At 36.4% G+C, this 20,291-nt stretch overlaps 1 protein-coding gene across 1 annotated transcript in view; it reads right to left on the bottom strand.

The window, feature by feature from the left end:
- The window catches only part of ATF2 (activating transcription factor 2), a 115,071-nt gene that overhangs the window by 19,744 nt on the left and 75,036 nt on the right, over positions 1 to 20,291 (bottom strand). The window contains exon 10 of the mRNA XM_020991012.2: positions 1,672 to 1,821. Coding sequence (XP_020846671.1) covers positions 1,672 to 1,821 — 150 coding nt within the window. The remainder of the gene's footprint in view (positions 1 to 1,671; positions 1,822 to 20,291) is intronic.

The following is a 20,291-nucleotide window of genomic DNA, read 5'->3' as shown; positions in this document are numbered from 1 at the left end:
CTTTTAACTTACTTAAGTGTCAAGGAATCCCTTATTTTCTTCATGACTCAGCTCAAGCACCAACATGATATTAATCTCCCTAAGCGGTAGCACTCTAAATTGCAAACTATCTTGTATTCATTTAGTTCTTATCTTTCCATTTATTCTGTATGTGTTCATATGGAGTGTCCAAAAATCTTAGTGCAATTTTAAAGATTAATTAATGGCTTACAACTGCACTAAGACTTTTGGGACACCCTGTATATATAATCACCTCCCCCTTTCACTCTCCCCCAACTGAACACAAGCTACCTGAGAGTGAGAACTGTTTCATTCTTTTTATTTGTAGGTCTAGCACCTAGAACAGTGTTTGATGCTTAGTAGCTATATATGATAAATGCATATTGATGTTGTAAGTATAAATATTTACATATTTTGGTGGTGAGATTTATTAAGGACGTAGAATTACTCTTTTCGTAGAGATCAGATCATCCAATCCTCACTGATCTTCTTTCTAGAACAGGGGTTATTAACCTTTTTTTGGGGGACATGGGTTCTTTGGTAGTCTGGTAAAACCTACCCCCTTTCCAAAGTATTTTTAAATGCATAAAATAAGATACACTGGATTACAAAGAAAATTGATTATACTATACTTCTCAAAATATTTTGTAAAACAACACAAAACAAATTCATGAACCTCAGGTTAAGAACCTCTGGTCTAGAGAGAAGCTCCTCACCAATGTCATGACCCAACTGCAGAGCTACAATGTAAGATACAACATCAGTCCTTTCACACAAACAATACTACAGAATACTGTGACTATTAGGAGAATAAGCTCAAGTGGTAGGAAACAGAACACTTGTTTCCTGAAAAACAGGTCCCAGGAAGGGCTGAAAGAATCAACTGATAGCCAAGTATACAAATTAAAATCCTGCTATCTTAGCAGAAGATAGCCCAAACTAAAATTCATGTAGTTAAATTAAAATTTAGAAATAAATAACTACCTAAAAGAGATTCTAGCCCTAAAATTTCAGGCCATAATTGCAAATGGCTCTCTACTACTCAGGGCCAAAGATTTATCACTTCCTCTTGAACTCCCTGGTAATAATACCTGGTATATCTCTCTTAACTGACTTAGGTGAATGTTGATCCTTTTAGTTTATATGTTTCACCAAAGTCCAGATTCACTTGTTAACAAAATTATTATTGCTTTGTCTATCTCTAAGTATATACACATATGATATATACATATGCTGCTTCATATTAAGCTGACATTTTCAATTAATTTAAAAAATCTTTTTTTAGTGACAAAGACAGACTTACAGATATAGAAAAAAAAGACACACACGGAGAAAACAGGCCAGTGTACTATGGGTATTCAAGAAACAAAGGAATTTTACTAATACTTTAAAAAAAATGAGTGTGTATGGAAGCACATGTGTGTGTGACGGGTGTTTGCTGACAATTTACCATAAATATTTTTGTTCTGTCTTTCCCTAGAACTTTCACTATACTTTAAAGCCACAGAACATGAAAACTTCAGAAGTATCTTTAAAGACACATTTGGTAGGGACATGTACTATAACAAGTTAGCCCTTAAAAATTTGTTTATAAGAAAAGAAAAAAGGGGACAGCAGCATCATAACATAATACATGATAAACAGTAATAGTGATTGTCTGGTTAAGTATACCGGAGTTTCTGTAGTGGATGTAGCAGGTTGTTGTAATGACTGTGCTCGAGATTCCTCTGACTGAGTCCTACCCAATCCACTTGCATGTCCCTTGACTGCATCTCCATTTGTTACCTGAGGATGTTGCTGAGTCAAAGCAGCTTTTAATCTCTGAAAATTAAAACACATACTATAATAATTATGCCCAATTTCTGAAAAGGAAAAACAAAAACCCACAACACACAGATACACCACAGATAAGTCCAATATATAATCACTTCTTTGGTTAATGAAACACCAATGAAATTTCTTGGACAATAGTAAGAATTATGCTTTTTGGGGGGGGCACAGCAAAAGGGGTCAAGTGACTTGCCCAGGGTCACACAGCTAGTAAGTGTCAAGTGTCTGAGGTTGCATTTGAACTCAGGTCCTCCTCACTCCAAGGCCAGAGCTGTATCTATTGTGCCACCTAGCTGCCCCTAGAGTTATGCAATTTAAAATTGGGTTTTGATTTGCTACATTAGATGGCAAGGCCATAAAGAAAAGAGTTAAGTCTGAAAGCATTCCAATCTTATCAAAACTAATTTAGAATTAAGCTAATATTTAAAATAAGCCTTAAATATCATGTATAGACCCAAAAATCTTAAAAAAACCCCACAAAACCTTAAGTCTTCAAACTGTTAAATAAACTTTTATAATGAAGCCATGTTTAAAATTTATTTTGACTTGGCTATTTAAAGGCAGTTCTGTAAAAACCAAAAACTCAATGATACCAGAGCCTTTACTAACATAAACAGAAATCAAATTAAGAGTGTCCAACTTTCTAGAGATAAAAAAATTACCATTAAAATATAATCTAAACTTTCATTTGAACAGAATACTTTCTACAGTTGAACTACAATGTTTTAAATATGAGTACGTATATACACATGGGACCTGGAATTCTCACTGTATATAGTAAATGGCAAATCCTTCCTTGCTGTCTCACTAATTCTCTGTCCTAGGACAAGAACATTCGTCCTCTAGCATCTACAAGGAAAAACCCTTATCTTCCCACCTGCTGCTAGGGGATGACTCTTTTGACTCTGTTGTTCAGCATTTAATTGTTGTTAATGACCCTTAGGAATGAATAATGAGGTCTTTCTATATATTCAAACTAACTCTGGATTCACTGAAAGATGAATATCTCAAGCTTATTATGACATTTTGTTTCTACTTGTGAACAAAGATGTCATCACATTCAGAAATGCCTCCGGATCTGACATTAGAATGAAGCAAATATAGATAACATTTGCATTTATTTCAATAAAGACAAGATAAGGTGGACACTTGAATATTCATCTGGCAATTCATTTACCACTTTATGTGTTGGTTACTAATCTCACATGTGTATGTCTTGTCCCCATCCCAAACAGATTATAAGTTTCCTGAGGGCAGGGTCTTTGCCTCATATTTCTTTGTATCCTCTGCATGGTACTTTCAATAACTGGAACTTAGTATTTACCAAATAACTGAAATTGGTAGCTCAATTAATTCAATATTTCCCAAAGATTGAACAACTCCCTCACCTCGTGCAGTATAAGAAGTATGAACTCTAGTGAAGCTTTTGAGATTGCCCGCTGTAATTGTGCAATAAGAATCATGCAACAATCAAGTCAGAGACTCACTAATTCTCAGCCCTATAAGGGCCCAGATACATCATCAGAGTAACTGGACAACATTATGGTGGATCCATCAATAAATAACTGTAATGATTCAGCATGACAAGAAGGTTACTCTCTGTCTCTCATCTGACTTCCCTGGCTCCTTTCAAATCTCTGCTAAAGTTCTACTTTCTGCAAGAAGCCTTTCCTGATCCTCCTTCATTCTAGTGCCTTCCCTGTGTTCATTTCCAATTTATTCTGTAAATTTTTATTTGCATTGTCTCCTTCATTAGACTGTGAGCTCAATGGAAGCAGAGACTGCTTTTGCTTTTCTTTGTATACCCAACACGTCGCACAGTGTACGAGGGCACACAGCAGGTATTTAATAAAGGTTTGTTGACTAATCTTAGGCTCTCAAAAAACAATGCCAGCAAAGTACAAGTACTAGAAGATTCTATAACAATCTAGAACAGCTTTGATTACAGGTTGGGTGATGGATATTCATGTATCATGTGGTTGGATATAATGTTATGAATGTTTTTGGTCACACCAACTTATAAAATCTGCTAGAGCAGAAAGGATAATAAGTACCCAAACAAATGATGACCTCACATATCCTTAAAATATTATACCTGAAAACTGAAGCCTTAAACCATTTAATGTTATTCCCAAGATAGGACTTTTAAAAGTTGTAACACATTGGTTAGTAGCAACTAACTCAGTGGTATTTATTCTATTTCCTTGAAAACCACACTTGGAAGCCCCGAGCACTGCCTTTGAGATCTGACTGCTGTGTGCTACTGCCACCTGCACGAGTAAATAACTAAGCTTCTCTCAGCCTCTGTTTTCTCATCCGTGAAATGAGGGAGTTGGCCTAGACTAAGCTCAAGATCCCTTCCAACTCTAAATCTGTCAACCCAATTCAACTCAGTTGATGAGGATAAACATTATTCTGTATCATCTGGATATAAGCAAACTATGCAGCTTAAAATATTTTAAAAGTTATGATTTCTTCTTTTTTAAATATTTTTTCTCCAATGTAATAGCCCCATATCCCCTAAACTTTGACCATAAATCAGAAAAAGATGAGACTCAGAACCAGAGGAAAAGGGAAAAAGTCAGAACCTCTATTGAAGGAACATCTATTTCCGTACTAGGGTTATACTATGGTACGTATGTTAAATTGATCAAGCTATGAGAAAAATTTTAAGTACAGGTTTTAAGGCATATTTGCAGGAGACTAGTTATGAGAAGAAAAGAAAAACAACTTCCTCATTCAAAAACACAGCTGGTATAAAACATCAGGATGCACTATTCATCAAGGACTTACCAGTGCTTACTATATGTAAGACACTGTGTTAGGGGCTGACACAAAGACAAAATTAACAAGTCTCTACCTTCAAGGAGATTATACTCTAATGGGAAGTAGGTATAACATTTACACAGCTAAGTAAATATATGATAATTTTAAGTGGTAGAAAACACTAATAACTAAGGGAATCTAGAAAGTCATCTATAAGATGTAGCACCTGAATTGAGATCCTTGAAAGAAGATAGGGGTTTTAAAAAGTGGTCTGGAGGAGGGTGTACATTTCAGGCAACAGATGGAATGCTAACAATGAAAGTTATATGATCTCATTTGTGAAAGGCCTAATGAAGTAGGTATTATTCTTCTTCTCATTTTACAGATGTAAGAACTGAGGCTGAAAGAGGTTATGTGCCAAGGTCATGTAGCTGCTATATATCTAAACAAGGTTCAAACTCATGTCTTCTTGACTTTACGTACAGGGCTCACTCCCCTGAGCAAAGTTGCTTCCCTCACTTGAATAAAACTGATTATTACAAAATCATTTCCTATTACTGCTTATAATTTTAAATGAATTATGCTTGCTAAAGGAATGATTTCAAAGATTTAACTCCTAACACTACACAAATAATAGTTGGGATGGCCCAATTTTATTAATTCACAACGTTTATGAAAATGCTTACTATGTGAATGAGATACAAGATAAAAACAAAATCATTTCTTTGCTGAAGGAATTCATATTCTACTCAGGGAATATGTAGGAACATAAGGTGGGGTGGGAGGTGGGGCCTCCCATAGAAGGCAGCACCTAAGTGAGCCTGAAAGAACCTACAAATCCTAAGGATGTAAGAGAGGAAGCGCACTCTGGTATGGAGGATAATCTGTACAGAGACACAGAGATGGAAGTTAAAATGTTAAGTTCAAAGAATCTACTGCTGCCAAGTCAGTCTGGCTGGAATGGAGGGTACATAAGCGGGAGGGAGCAGGGGTACGAAATGAGTAGAATAGGCACAATCTAGTCTGTAGAAGGCTTTAAAAGTCAGGCTGAGGAATGTGCATTTTATGACGAAGGCAAGAGGGTACTAACTTCTGAGCAGGGGGCTGTCTTAGGAATATTAATTTGCAGTTGTGTGGAGAATGAAATGCAAGGGGAGAAACCAGAAGCAAGCAGATCAATTAGGAAGCTATTGCAACAGTCCAGGGTGAGGTAACAAGGGTCTGAACAAGGAAAGCTGCATAAGTGGAGGGAAGGGGACAAGTGGGGGATATTGAGGAGGTAGAATCTATAAGCCTTGGTAAATGACTGGATATGGGAAGGGAGAGTGAAAGGTCAAGGATGATTCTTAGGTTGTAAATCTTGACAAACTGAGCTCTTAACAGAAATGAGGAATTTTGGAAGAAGATGGGGCTTAAAGGAATTAGACAAATGAGTTCTGTTTAAGCAAGCTGAGTCTGAGATGCCCATGAGATATGTAGGAAAGATGGCCAGCAGGCAGTCAAGTTTAGAAGATAGACTGGGATTGGATATATAGTTTTGGAAGCCATCTGGATAGAGAAGACAATTGAATCCATGGAGGTAATTAGACCAACAAGAGAAAGAGAACAGAGAGAAAATGGAAGAGGGCCTAAGGTAGAGCTTTGGTAACCATCTAAGCTTGGTGGGCAAGAAATAATTATGATACATTAGCAGCTAGGTGGTGCACTGGGCCTGGAGTCAGGAAGACCTGAGTTCAAATCCTGTCTCAGACATTTACTAGCTGAGTGACTTGGTTAAGTCACAATCGCTTTTGTTTGCCACAGTTTCCTCAACTATAAAATGGGGATAATAAGAGCACCTAACTCAGGGTTGCTGTGAAGCTCAAATAAGATAATATTAGTAAAGAGTCTAGCATAGAGCCTTAGGAGCTATTCTAATACTAGCTTATTATTATTGTTTATTGTTGTTGTTATTCAGCAAAGGAGACTGCAAAGGACCAATGAGACAATAAGACAAAAACCAAGATGACAGCAATGTGATAGAAGACAAGGGAAAAGAAAATCCAATAGAAGGGATGGTCTACAGTGTCAAAAGTGGTAGATGTCAAGGAGGATAAGCAATGAGAAGAGGCCTTCAAATCTGGCCTTTAAAGGAGTACCAATAACCAAAATTTAAGTTCAATGGTGGGCTTGGAAGGTAAATTGTAAATTGAGAAGAGGGTGGGAAATGGAAGCAATAAATACAACCAAGTCTTTCTAGGAATTTAATTATTAAAGGAGGAGAAATACAAGACAATAGTTATGGGGACAGTAAGGAAAGGTTTAAAGAAAGGTTTGGTTTGGTTCTGAAATGAAAGGTTGTGGGAGACTTGGACATGTTTGCATGTATCAGAAGGAATCAGTGGGAAGGAAAGGAGGTGGAGAAGGAGAGACAGAGAGACGGAAAGAGGATAGGAGAGGGAGAGAGGGAAGGGGGGGGAGAGAGAGAGAGAGAGAGAGAGAGAGAGAGAGAGAGAGAGAGAGAGAGAGAGAGAGAGAGAGAGAGAATGATCAAGTTTAAGGATCAGATCTTCCTCAAGAGACAGAAGCAAAGGATGGAAATATGGACGGAGGGAGTGGAAGGTTGGATGGATAGACATTTTAAGATGTGAAATAAAGGACAAGAGGACACTTAGATGGTATGTATTTTCTCAGTGGAATAGAGGAGGTAAAGTCCTCTGTTGCAAAGTAAGGAAGGAGGGAGTTGATGTAGGGGACCTGGGAGAGAAGGATGTTTGAAACAGCTACTGCAAGGAGTATAAATAACAGTCAATTAGGAAAGAATAAAAGACTGTACTGCAGCAGGGTCCAGTTGTGATCAGTTAACAAATCTGTAGTGGACCTAACCAATGTTCAATAGAATGTTAGTAGGAATAGTGAAGGTATATGGGTTAGTCTAGTGCTAGTGTCTGACAGGGCATAACTGGCCAAAGGAAAAGGGGGCAAGGGACTCAAAGGTAGAATGTACTATAGTGAAGCTGAATAACCAGAAAAGCAAGAACGTGAACAGAGATAAGCAATATCAGAGCAGGGGAGGGCAGGAAAGGGTTTCCTAAATTCTTTACTAGTTCTAACATTCCACAGTTCTAAGCAGCAGTAGTTCTGACATATAAGAAAATGGGACACTGAAATACTATCCACATCCAGAGAAAGAACTATGGAGTCTGAATGCAGATCAAAGCATACTATTTGCTCTCTCTTTTTGTTTTGTTTTGTTTCTTCTTTCTCATGGTTCCTCCCATTCATTCTAATTCTTCTTTACAACATGACTAATGTGAAAATATGTTTAATAAGAATGTATATAAAGAGCCTATATCAGATTGCACGCTGTCTTGGGGAAGGGGTAGGCGAGGAGGGGGACAGAGAAAACTTAAAACACAAAAGCTTATGGAAGTGAATGTTGAAAACGAAAAATAAATAATTTAAAAATTAAAAAAAAATTGGGACACTGGTGAGCTGAGAACTATTTCAAGGTGGTGAAGAATTGAGTAGCTTAAGGTAATACCTAGATGGATGGAGTTGCCAAGGATGGAGGAAAGTGTACTTAGGCAGGAACAACAACAATAAAAAAAAAATCAAAATGTGATGAGTGGTAAGCTTTGGGAATGTAAAGGGAAAAGACAAGATTTCCAAATTTTTAAAACAACAACACTATATACTTAATAACTGCCAAGTTGATGCCTTATCTATATCTAAAATTATACATTGATAGTGAGGTGAAGCATAATAGATTAGTTTGGATCAAATGTTTTGCGCTTCCTAGGAAGAACATACCATAGAACCAAGGAGCATATAAAAGTTTCATAGTTAAAACAGCTTAACTCTTAACATTAATGAAATACAGTTATAGCACATAGGGGAGTCTGAAGTATATAAACATCACTCTCTTGAATAATCTTTAGTAGGGCAAGTTACTACCTGATAGAGCACTTAAAAGCAGCATCAGTATTCATTCATTATCCTCTCTTGACTGCCCTAGGTATACAGTATGTATCCAGTGAGGAAGCTCTAATGTTTGCTCCATGCTGTTACATTGATTACAATGGATCTGCCTTGAAAAATGTGCCGCTGGGTATAAAATGTGAGAAGAGAATTGCAAGGGTTAATTAACAGTACTTTGAGTCTGTCAATTTATTTTTAAGCTTATAATCATAAGGTTATACAACAGTTTAAACGAAAATCATCTCCTTCCCCACCAACAGCACAATTATTCTAAAAATTTGACTACGGAGATAATACTAATAACACAGTTCCTTTAAAAATATAAGCATACAAACTTAAAGGATACACCATCAACTTAAATACTGCATACTGCAAAGCAACTGAAAAGTTTACCACAACATTTTAATGTTATATTTAATAGAGTGATAAGACAATCCACTCATTTTTATAAGAGAAATTTCAGAGTAGATCCAAATGACTGGGCAAAAATATTTTCAAAAGAAACGACACACAAAAAGGTACATTTTACAGAATCACAAAGTTAAAACTGGAAAGAAGTTTGGAGATCATCTAATCCAACCCATTCATTTTACAGATGAAGAAACTGAAGCCAAGAGGCCTGAAGGCACTTGCCCAAGGTCACACAACCAGTCATGAAGCAAGGACGTAGGCCTCCTGGCTTCTAGTACAGTCAGTCCTCTTTCCTCTATAACTTAGAGAGAGTGTTAAAATAAAGATTTCTTGCCAACACAGAATTTTAGGATAATTCTAGCGTTTAAAAGTCTATGATTAATAATAAAAATAATAATAGGGTAAATATGAAGGGAGTGATCCTCTAGTAAAGGATCATTGTTAAGTGACAGTAAGTAGATGGGAACTGAAGGTTATTAAAATACAATTTAGTAGGATAACAAAGCATTATTTTTTGCAACTTGTATAATAACATTAAGCATAATTTTATAATAAAGCATCCAGTGTCAAGAAAATTGAGAATTGTCACTCTATCTCACACTATACTGTCGAGCAATATGAAGTCTGAAGAATTGTTTTCAAGGATAAATACAGAAAGAAAGAAAGAAAGAAAGAAGGAAAGAAAGAAAGAAAGAAAGAAAGAAAGAAAGAAAGAAAGAAAGAAAGAAAGAAAGAAAGAAAGAAAGAAAGAAGAGAAAGAAAGAGAGAAAGGAAAGAGAGAGAGAAAGAGAAGAGAGAGAGAAAAAGAGAAAGAAAGAGAAAGAAAGAAAGAAAGGAAGGAAGGAAGGAAGAAAGGAAGGAAGGAAGAAAAAGAAAGAAAGAAAGACAGACAGACTCAATCAGTCAGGTTTGCTCAAGCTGGGTGGCAATTCTGCCACATTTATTCAAACAGGTAATTTGGCTAGTGTGTTATTCAAGTTCTATTCTGCTTATTTGTACCCTTGAAAACAAATCCTTATCACATCTGTCAAAACTTGGTAGGAACAGTCTACTCCATCATAGCTCACAGAAACAAGATAATATTCTCCAGAAACAATTTATGAAAAAGTCAGATCCATATTTCATATATGCCACAAAAGCTCATCAGAGTAATAACCCTCCTTCTCCTGGGTGTTATCCTACCATCTGCTGCTCTATTACTTATCTTTATTTTGCAACTAATTAACAGCATAATCTTCTAAATTCAGCAAGTTAATTATCATTATTGTGGTCTTTGCAGCATCATCAGTCCTCATGAAGTCTTGTCTCTCCACCCCTAGAGAGCATAGGAAAATGAAGTAGGTTGGGAGAGGGTCTGTTTCTTTGGAGTGGGCTCATTAGGTGTTTGCTGATTACCTCGACATGCAGAGAGGCAGGTCAGAAGAATTCTGCTGAACACAAGGTTCCATGCCGGGCTCAACCGAGTTAACGTAGGTTTCTGAACATTTGCCAAGCTGCCCTCTGTCAGCTCTCAATAGAAACCCCCTGCAGAAAACCTACTGGCTACCCACTGTGTTCAGAAATATTTCTCAGTTTGTCACACAAGTCTTTATAGAATGATACTGGAGGGTACAAGTTAAACAATTTAACAAGTCTTCTTAAATTAAACTCTTAAGATGATTAACATTTTCTCAGAGATTCTATTTTAAATGTTTTAGTCTAAAAGAAAACATGGAAATTTAGAACACTGTTTTAGTAAGAGGTTATTATTAATACTTCATATCTGTACAGTTTTAAAGAATTTTTCATATTATCTCATTTGGTCCTTATATGTCTATGAAAAAGCAGTAAAAGTACTGTCATTACCATTTTACAGATTAGAAAACTGAGGCTGAGGCTAATGCCTGTGGCTACACAGGCAGCAAATAGTAAAGCCAGGATCTGAATTGACACCAAGTTCAGTACATTTTCATAACATTAACTTTTGGATAATAATCCATGTTTTCTCTGTCTAGGGCTAACATAATTCCAAACTAAATAGAAAATAAAAACTTGCAGAGAGTTAGTATGGACTTATCTCAAACAATGAATACCCCAAATAATTAAATAATGGAAAATTATTCAACATAATTTCAGGTAAAACAACTTTAATAGTGTTTTTCTGGTAATCAACTTGAAAGATTAACTTTAACATTTTACAATATTACCTTTAAAGATGCACATGCATGTCTTAAAATTATTTAAAAGAATTTTTGTTGTGGAGCCTTTTTTTTTTAAAATAAGGGCTCCATCTATTTCTTCTGCTAAAAGCAGATAATATCCCCTTTAAACATGGGAAAGTAATAACTATGCACATTTATATAGCACTTCATGGCCTGCAAAATATTTTCCTCAATACAATCTTGTGAGGTAGACAGTGCAAATATCACCCCCATGTTACAGACAAGGAAATGGAGAGAGTTAAGTGATTTATGCATGTCAGGATTAAGTGACTTATGCCTATCATGCCAAATCCAGGCAGGATTTGGATCCAGGTCCTCTTCATTGCATTTTAGCCACTACCCTATGGCTCTTCCAATAAGGAAAAAAACATGCAAGTAGGAATATGAACAGCTAAATTTTAATGTATCTAATATGTCTTTGGATTGCAGGAACAATCCTCTTCCCAACTACTGATGTTTTATCATTTCTGCTACATCACCCTTGGAAGTTCCTTCAGATCATTTTATCATGTACACTAGCTCTGAACCTTCTGGTCTGTTATAGTCCTCTTCAGAATTTAGTGGCTATACACTTCCAATGGTAGACAGAGAGGGTGGAGGCAGAAACTAACCTCCTAAGCTCTGGCCTGGAGAAGGAAGGGAACTAGATTTCTTCTGGGCAACAACAACTTGGGCTACGGAGCAAATGAATCAAGGGTTTCCACGCAACAGTGAAAAATTCATCTAGGGGCAGTGCAGTGGACAGAGCACCGGCGCTGAAGTCAGGAGGACCCAAGTTCAAATCCGGCCTCAGACCAAACACTTGACACTTACTAGTTGTGTGACCCTGGGCAAGTCACTTCACCCCAACTGCCCCCCCCAATTCATCTAGATTAACAATAAAAAAAGAAAAATTCTAAGATTACAACAAAAAATATAAATGGTATTTCCTCCTTCCCCCCAAGAAAATGACATGGCATTTATATTATTGAAAAGGCAGTATGGTACAAGAAGCAGAAAGCAAACTGAACTTGGAACTAGAGGACCAGCTTTCAATTCCCAGCTCCACCAAGCTATGGAATCTTACACAGGTCAGAATATCTCAGAACCCATTTGCTTACCTAGAAAATGGTGATGGCAATATTTGAATAATGTACCTTTCAGGATTCTTAAGAACTCTTTTCCCCATCATAGCCTCTCTAAAAAAATTTTTACACTGAAAGTTAATGATAAAACCAAATATATACTCAAATACTCTAGACACTATACCTCCATCTACTCTCAACTGGATTTTTTTTCTATGCAGCTTGCCCTGAGGTCTGAATAGCTCACTTGGCAGAAACTTGGAACATTGTTTGTAATGATGTAAAAGATTCTACATTACACAATGTTTTTCCTAATGTTTGGCAGGGTTCCAGGTACATTATAGGTGCTCAATAAAATACTTGAAGAATGAGGAAAACAAATTAAAGAACGAGAAAATGAGCTGATGTCAGGTTAAGTGAGTATGAGAGTGTGTGTGTGTGTGTGTGTAACTTCGGGGGTGAATAAAATAGACCATCTAGCTGTATGACTCTGGGCAAGCTACTTAACTTCTGTCTGCCTAAGATTCTTCATTTATAAAATGAAGATAACAATAGTGCCTACCGTCAAAGGTTGTTGTGAGAATAAAATGAAACAATATTTTATAAAGTTTTTGAAAACCTTAAGCACTACATAAATGCTAGTTATTATTGCTGCTGTTGTTCTACAATATTTGTGGGGCATTTCCACCTTACAGTGCCACTGGTACCTCAAATTCAATACATTAAAAATTGGATTTATTGTCTTCCTTCTAAATCTGCTTCAGGATCAAACATAAAATCCTCAATATGGCATATAAAAACCCTTGTTAATTTGGCATCTCCTCCCCTTCTGGCTTTCTTCTATCTAAAGATTCAAATGTCTCCTGGGACACTAGCCTCTTTGCTGTGGCTGTACCCCGTACCTGAAACTCTTTTCCTTCCTCATCTTCACCTCCAGCCTTCCTTGAAGTTCCAGCTAAAGTTCTACCATCTATAAGTACCTTTTCTTGATCCCTCCCTGATTTTAGTTTTCTCTCTGCTGATTATTTCTAATTTATTTTGTGTGTGTGTGTATATTTATATTTTGGTACATAGTTGTCTCTATGTTGTCTCCCTCGTGTGACTGAGTTTTTTGAAAGCCAGGACTGTCTTTTGCCTTTCTTTATACTTCCAGTGCTTAGCACAGGGCCTAGCACATCTTATGTCTAATCACTAAATACTGTTAATCCTACCTCCAATATAATTTTGTCTAAAACATCTGTCTTCTCGAGGTAGAGCCAAGATGGCAGAGTGAAAGCAGCAAGTTGCTTAAGCTCTCCCCCAAACCCCTCCAAATACCTATAAAAATGGCTCTAAACAAATTCTAAGGCAGCAGAACCCATAAAAAGACAGAGTGAAACAAATTTCCAGCCCAAGACAACCTGGATGATTGATCAGAAAGGTATATCGCACTGGGCTGGGAGCAGAGCACAGCGTGGCGTGGGCTGCAGCAAACCTGGAGAAGACCTCAGAGGACTGAATCGTGGACAGCTGTGGTGGTTTCCAAACTCCTCAACCCACAAATGCCAAAGACAACTTAGAAGGTCAGTGGGAATAGTCTGTTTCTGCGGTGCTGAGAGAGGAAAGCGGGGTCTCAGCTCCATTCCCTGAGAACAAGGACCTGAGGGTGGGCAGCTGCTTCCTAAGCTTCTGGCCCACAGACTAAGGGAGAATCGAGTGGCTGATCAGAGGGGGATTGCAGGGATCTCTCTGCTGGTGCTGAGGCAGGAATCTCTTGCTTTGCCCATGCTTGGATCTGGGTCACAGTTCTGGACGTGGGTCCTGGGGTGAGGAGGAGCGATGGCACAGTGGAGCTTATAGTGGCTGTGGACAGGAAACCTTCCTCACACTTCCAGCACAGAAAGGAGTGCTTGTGGTCACTAACAGACCACAGCACAGGCCAGGAAAGGAGTAAACACCTCGCCCCTTATCATACCACCTTGCAAGAACTGAAAATTTACGTGTCCCTATAAGTATCTCTGAAAACAGCTGTATAAACCCCTGAAGCTTCGGACAGTACGTTCTCCACATTGGAAGCAGACTCTTACCTTAACAAAGAGTTTAAAACTCAAGTAATTGGCCAGGATCATGAGCAAGCAGTACAAAAAGAGTCAGACTATATTATCTTACTTTGGTGACAAAGAAGATCAAAATATACAACCAGAAGAAGACAACAAAGTCAAAGCTCCTACATCCAAAGCCTCCAAGAAAAATATGAATCAGTTCCAGGCCTTGGAAGACCTCAAAAGGGATTTGAGAAGCAAGTAAGAGAAGTAGAGGAAAAACTGGGAAAGAATGAGAGTGTTAAGAAAATCACGAAAAAAACAAGTCAACAGCTTGCTAAAGGAGACCCAAAAAAATACTGAAGAAAATAACACCTTAAAAAATAGCCTAACCCAAATGGCAAAAGAGGTCCAAAAAGCCAATGAGGAAAAATGCCCTAAAAGAAAAATTGGCCAAATGGAAAAGGAAGTCCAAAGATTACTGAAGAAAATACTTCCTTAAAAATTAGAATAGAGCAATTGGAAGCTAGTGACTTTATGAGAAATCAAGACACTGTAAAACAAATCCAAAAGAATGAAAAATTAGAAACAATGTGAAATATCTCATTGGAAAAACAACTGACCTGGAAAATAGATCCAGGAGAGAGAATTTAAAAATTATTGGACTATCTGAAAGCCATGATCAAAAAAAGAGCCTAGACATCATCTTTCAAGAAATTATCAAGGAAAACTGCCCTGATATAGTAGAACCAGAGGGCAAAATAGAAATTGAAAGAATCCACAGATCTCCTCCTGAAAGAGATCCCCAAAGGAAAACTCCTAGGAATATTGTAGCCAAATTCCAGAGTTCCAGGTCAAGGAGAAAATATTACAAGCTGCCAGAAGAAACAATTCAAGTACTGTGGAAACACAATCAGGATAACACAAGATTTAGCAGCTTCTACATTAAAGGACCGCAGGGCATGGAATATAATATTCCGGAGGGCAAAGGAGATAGGATTACAACCAAGAATCACCTACCCAGCAAAACTGATAATCCTTCAGGGAAAAAATGGTCATTCAGTGAAATAGAGGACTTTCAAGCATTTTGATGAAAAGACCAGAGCTGAATAGAAAATTTGACTTTCAAATACAAGACTCAAGTGGAACATGAAGAGGTAAACAGGAAAGAGAAATCATAAGAGACTTATTAAGGTTGAACTGTTTACATTCCTGCATGGAAAGATGATATTTATAACTCATGAGACCTTTGTCAGTATTAGGGTAGTTGAAGGAAAAAAATATGTATGTATGTATAGTATGTAGATAGATAGAGATAGAGGGCACAGGGTGAGTTGAAGATTATCTGGAGAGTAAAATTAAGGGATGATAGAGGATTATATTTGAAGAAGAAAGGGAGAGGTAGAATGGGGTAAATTATCTCACAAAAAAAAAAACCAACCAGAAAAGAAAATGCTCTTACAGTGGAGGGGAAAGGGGGAAGGTGAGAGGGAATGAGTGAATCTTATTCTCATAGGATTTGGCTTAAGGAGGGAATAACATACACATTCAATTGGGTAGGAAATCTGTCTTACCCTACAGGAAAATAGGGGAGAAGGGGACAAGAGAGCAGGGGGATGATAGAGAGGAGGGCAGATTGGGAAAGGGGTAATCAGAAGCAAATACTTCTGAGGAGGGACAGGGTCAAAAGAAAGAATAGAATAAATGGGAAAGCAGGATAGGATTAAGGGAAATAGAGTTAGTTTTTCATGACATGTCTACCACGTAGGTGTTTTGCATAACTGCACATGTATAAACTATACTGAGTTGCTTGCTTTTTCAATGGGGGTGGGTGGGGAGGGAGGAAGGGAGAGGATTTGAAACCTAAAGTTTCAAAAACATATGTTTAAAAAAGATGTTTTCACATGCTACTGGGAAATGGGAAATACGGGAAATGAGAAATACAGGAAATGGGGTACAGAAGTCTGTCCTGCCCTGCAGGAAAATAGAGGGGGAAGGGGTAAGAGAATGGGGGAGGAGATAGAAGAGAGGACAGACTAGAGGAAGGGATATTCAGAGTACATGCCATCTTGGGGTGGGGGGAGGGTGAGATGAGGTGAAAATTTGGAACTCAAAATCTTGAAGTAAATATTGAAAACTGAAAATAAATTTATATTTAAAAAAACTATAAATACATAACTGGCCATCTAGCCTATTATTCTTTTTTTTAGTTTTATTTATTTTTAACTTATTACATAAAATAAGCATTTCCATAACATAGTAGAATAATGAAAAGATAATTGCACATGAAACTGCAAATCTGTGTACAACTTGCTATTCCTTTTAAAGTAAAATAATTCATCATGTAAAAAAAAAATCTGTCTTCTCCTCTCTATTTCCAATGCCACTACTCTACTATAAGTACCTCATTGCCAGCTTCCTGTGCTACTGCAGCACCTTCCTAACAGCTCTTTCTGTCTCTTGTTTCCCAATGTAAAACATCATTCTTTAAGACCAATCTTCCTTATGCACAAATCTGGTCTTTCCACACATTAATTAAAAAATATTGAGTGGCTCCCTACAGGCTACTGAGTTAAATTCATTCATGCATTTGCCTTGATACTCAAGACCAGGGATGGGGGATCTGCAGCCCTGAGGCCATATGTAGCCTTCTAGATCCTTAAGGGCAGCCTTTTGACAGCATTAAAATATTTTTAAAATTTGAATTCAGTCAAAAGGCTGCACTTAAGAATCTAGAAAGGCCACATGTGGCCTGAAGGTCACAGGTTCCCAACCCCTGCTCAAGACCTTCCATAACTTATTGTCATCCTATCGTTCTAGTCTCCTATCACTCACCTCTCCCCACTCCCACCTCTTCCCAGCTCCCCCTACCAATGAAATCAAAAGTTGAGCTCCAATACAGTCCTTATCCTACAAAATATATTAAATGAGATATTAATAGCATTAGTGTGTATGATAATAATATCTAAATAAAGCACAAGGCATTTCTACTTATGACTTGTCATATTTACACATCCAGGAAAAAATACTGGTTTACAGAACAACATTAAGTGGTTAAGTCATAGTCAAAATTTGCAGCCATTAATAAAATGCTTAGTTTGAAAGCCTTTGTATTTCTAGACTAGATGCTTTATTCAATCAGAAAATGAAAACAAAAAATTATTATGTGTATATATGTATCATGCTCTTTAAAATTCTATACAAATGAATTTTTATATTATAAAGTATTCAATACCAACTCATACTAAAAAAAAAAACTAGAGCTATATGCACGTTTCAAAAAAGAAAGAATTATTATGTTCTAAAATACTTATTTAAAAAATAAAAATGTCATACCCTGATTTGGATAAATTCTGAAATCACCAAAATGAAGTGTAGATTTAGTGAGCCTTTACCCTTATATCAGGTATCTCATCCTAGATTTTTTTGTTATACCTTGAGCTAACAGTTTTTATCTAAAGCTGCACTGTCATATCCAAAATATTTCAATGTACCATTCTTATTCTGATATTCTGTAACAACTCCAACTAGATTCCTTTTAATATTCTTTATGGGAAATAACAAAACATAAAACATTCAGATATAGTCTTCTAATTATTCATTTAAAAAAAGAAGTATCTTTCTTTTACCATCTCAATTAAAAATGATGAGCAATCACCTAAATATGGTTTATACGTATTAGCCAAGTTTTAATGAGAAATCTAATTGAATTATTAAGTTTTAAGGGTAGCAATCTTTCTACATCTCCTGTTACTGCTACTTTTGTGTCTTCAATGAGAGACTGATTCCTTTTCCCACCTGAATTGATGAAAACTTTATGTGTAGGGATTTTTTTTAAAAAACACAAAGCATTTTAATGCTTTATTCTTATAAATCTAATTTCTTGGTTAACTAAACTCAAGAAATTATCTAAGGAGCTAATCTTTAGTTTAACAGTTTTCAGATATAATATGAAAATAAACCCCCTTATTTTGTAACATATTAATTTAATAAACATGATTATTTCTTTCTGGAAAGCTCATACAGGACAAAAAATTTCTAACTTCTTGTAGTACTTCCCTTAGTACATATAGAGTAAAAATTAATTTTCAGTCATTCTGAGGTATATTTTTAAAAAATTAACAATTTGTAAACACTCCTAGTCAAGTTCCTTTTTCTCAAAGGACAACCGCACTCATTACTAAAGTTATTTTTTAAACACTAGAAAAACCAGAGTATAAGAATACTTTGAAGGAGCAAACTATATTAATGGACACAGTGTATTTATTTTATCCATAAAACAAAGAAAACAGAAGATAGTAAGATGAAAATTTTTATTTTAAGTAAAATTATGTTTGTGTCAATTCACGTATCTAGTCATTCTAGTGTTAAAAATAAACATTTTGGAAAATTCGTTCTCCCTGTACCATTTTTATATTCTTCCCCCACTGTAAGTCAATCAACAAATAATTACATACTATACAATGTGTGCCAATGTTCCTTTTCCCTCTCCAGGTTATAAATTTTAGTATTCAAGACAGTTATCATGAAGGAAGTATGTCAAAATCATTTATTATCTGCACTAAAAGAGGAGAAGAGTGAAGTAGATAATTCAAGGTAAGTTTAATTTAATTATATTTTTCCAATTATGTTTTCCTTTGAGCAATACTAAAGTCAGTTGGAATCCTACTAATTCTATCTACCTTACAGTACTGTTGTGAGCAACGCACTTTGCAAATCTTAACATGCTACCCATATGTAAGTTGTTATTTTTCTGATATTCTCAGACATGAGAAATAAGCAGGGCATATAGTCCAACATAAAACTGAATGAGAATCCCCTCTATATCAGTGTTTCCCTTTGGTAGTTCATGATGACAGTCAAAGGAGTTTTTGGGTTTTTTTTAATTTTTTTTTTTGCTAAAAAAGTCTCTAACAATGCCTTAAGCAGTAGATAATTGTCCAGTTATACCACAAATATATTTTTCCTCTATAACAAGCATGTGCATATTTGAAGCATTGCAGGTTTAGTTCGGCAGCAATCTGAAACCTTCATGATCATGTGCACAATGACTTTGTTTGTATTATGGTTTCATCAAAGTCTTGCTATTTCTGACTAAGCATGTGTTCTCGTAGTTTCTCAACCTGTCATCAAATTGTTTCCAAACTGCCACAAGGGTTCAACATTTGGCCTCAAACCAATTCCCAAAAAATGGTCAGATGCATGCACATATTCTCATTTGTGTTCTCTACGTTTCATCAGAATAAGCTCCCTCATTCCGTTACCCTGTAATTGTATCTTATCAGCTGTGTAATCATGTGTTCAAGATGTCTGCTTTTATGCAGTGCAAATGTCAGGCTGGGCTGTTTGAAAACCATGATTGCTAAGCATGAGCATCATAAGCCACCTTGAAACCATCAAGGACCAGCCTAAATAGCTGTAGAAACAAACCTTATAGTTCTTTTTACTCCAGTATTAAAGTTGTTTTCCAATTTATACTTATCTTCCACTTAGTTACTATTCCATCATCTGGTAAATTTTCAAATGAACTAGTTAGTTGGCAACACTGATCATTCAGTTGTTCAGTAGAGTTTCTGTGAGAGCGTAGTACGTGTGCCAATAGTAGAAGACAAGAAAGACATCTGAAAAGATTCTTTCCTTACCAAGGGAAGTTTACAAATTTGTTGTTTAGTTTTTTTTTCAGCTGTGCCCCACTGTGTGTGACCTCATTTGGGGTTTTCTTGGCAAAGATATTGGAGTGATTTGTCATTTCCTTCTCAGCTCATTGTACAGATGAGGAAACCAAGGGAAATGGAGTTAAGTGACTTGCCCAGGGTCACACAGCTATTAAGTGTCTGAGGCCACATTTGAACACAGATCTCTCCCTGACTCTGGATGTTTATATATAAGCATTGTTAAAAATGCGGCAACATATGGAACTGAATTTTTAAGTACATTTATTACTTAAATTAATGCTCATCATTAGCCAGTACATAAGTATTTTATACCATAAAAAGGTACTCATTTCTGTCAATTGGTTAAATGGCCAAAATATGATT

Source organism: Phascolarctos cinereus, unplaced genomic scaffold, assembly GCF_003287225.1.
Source record: "Phascolarctos cinereus isolate Bilbo 61053 unplaced genomic scaffold, phaCin_HiC Scaffold_726;HRSCAF=1367, whole genome shotgun sequence".
NCBI classification, from domain to species: domain Eukaryota; kingdom Metazoa; phylum Chordata; class Mammalia; order Diprotodontia; family Phascolarctidae; genus Phascolarctos; species Phascolarctos cinereus.
Note: the sequence above shows the minus strand (reverse complement) of the source record. Positions and strands in the feature narration are given on the sequence as shown.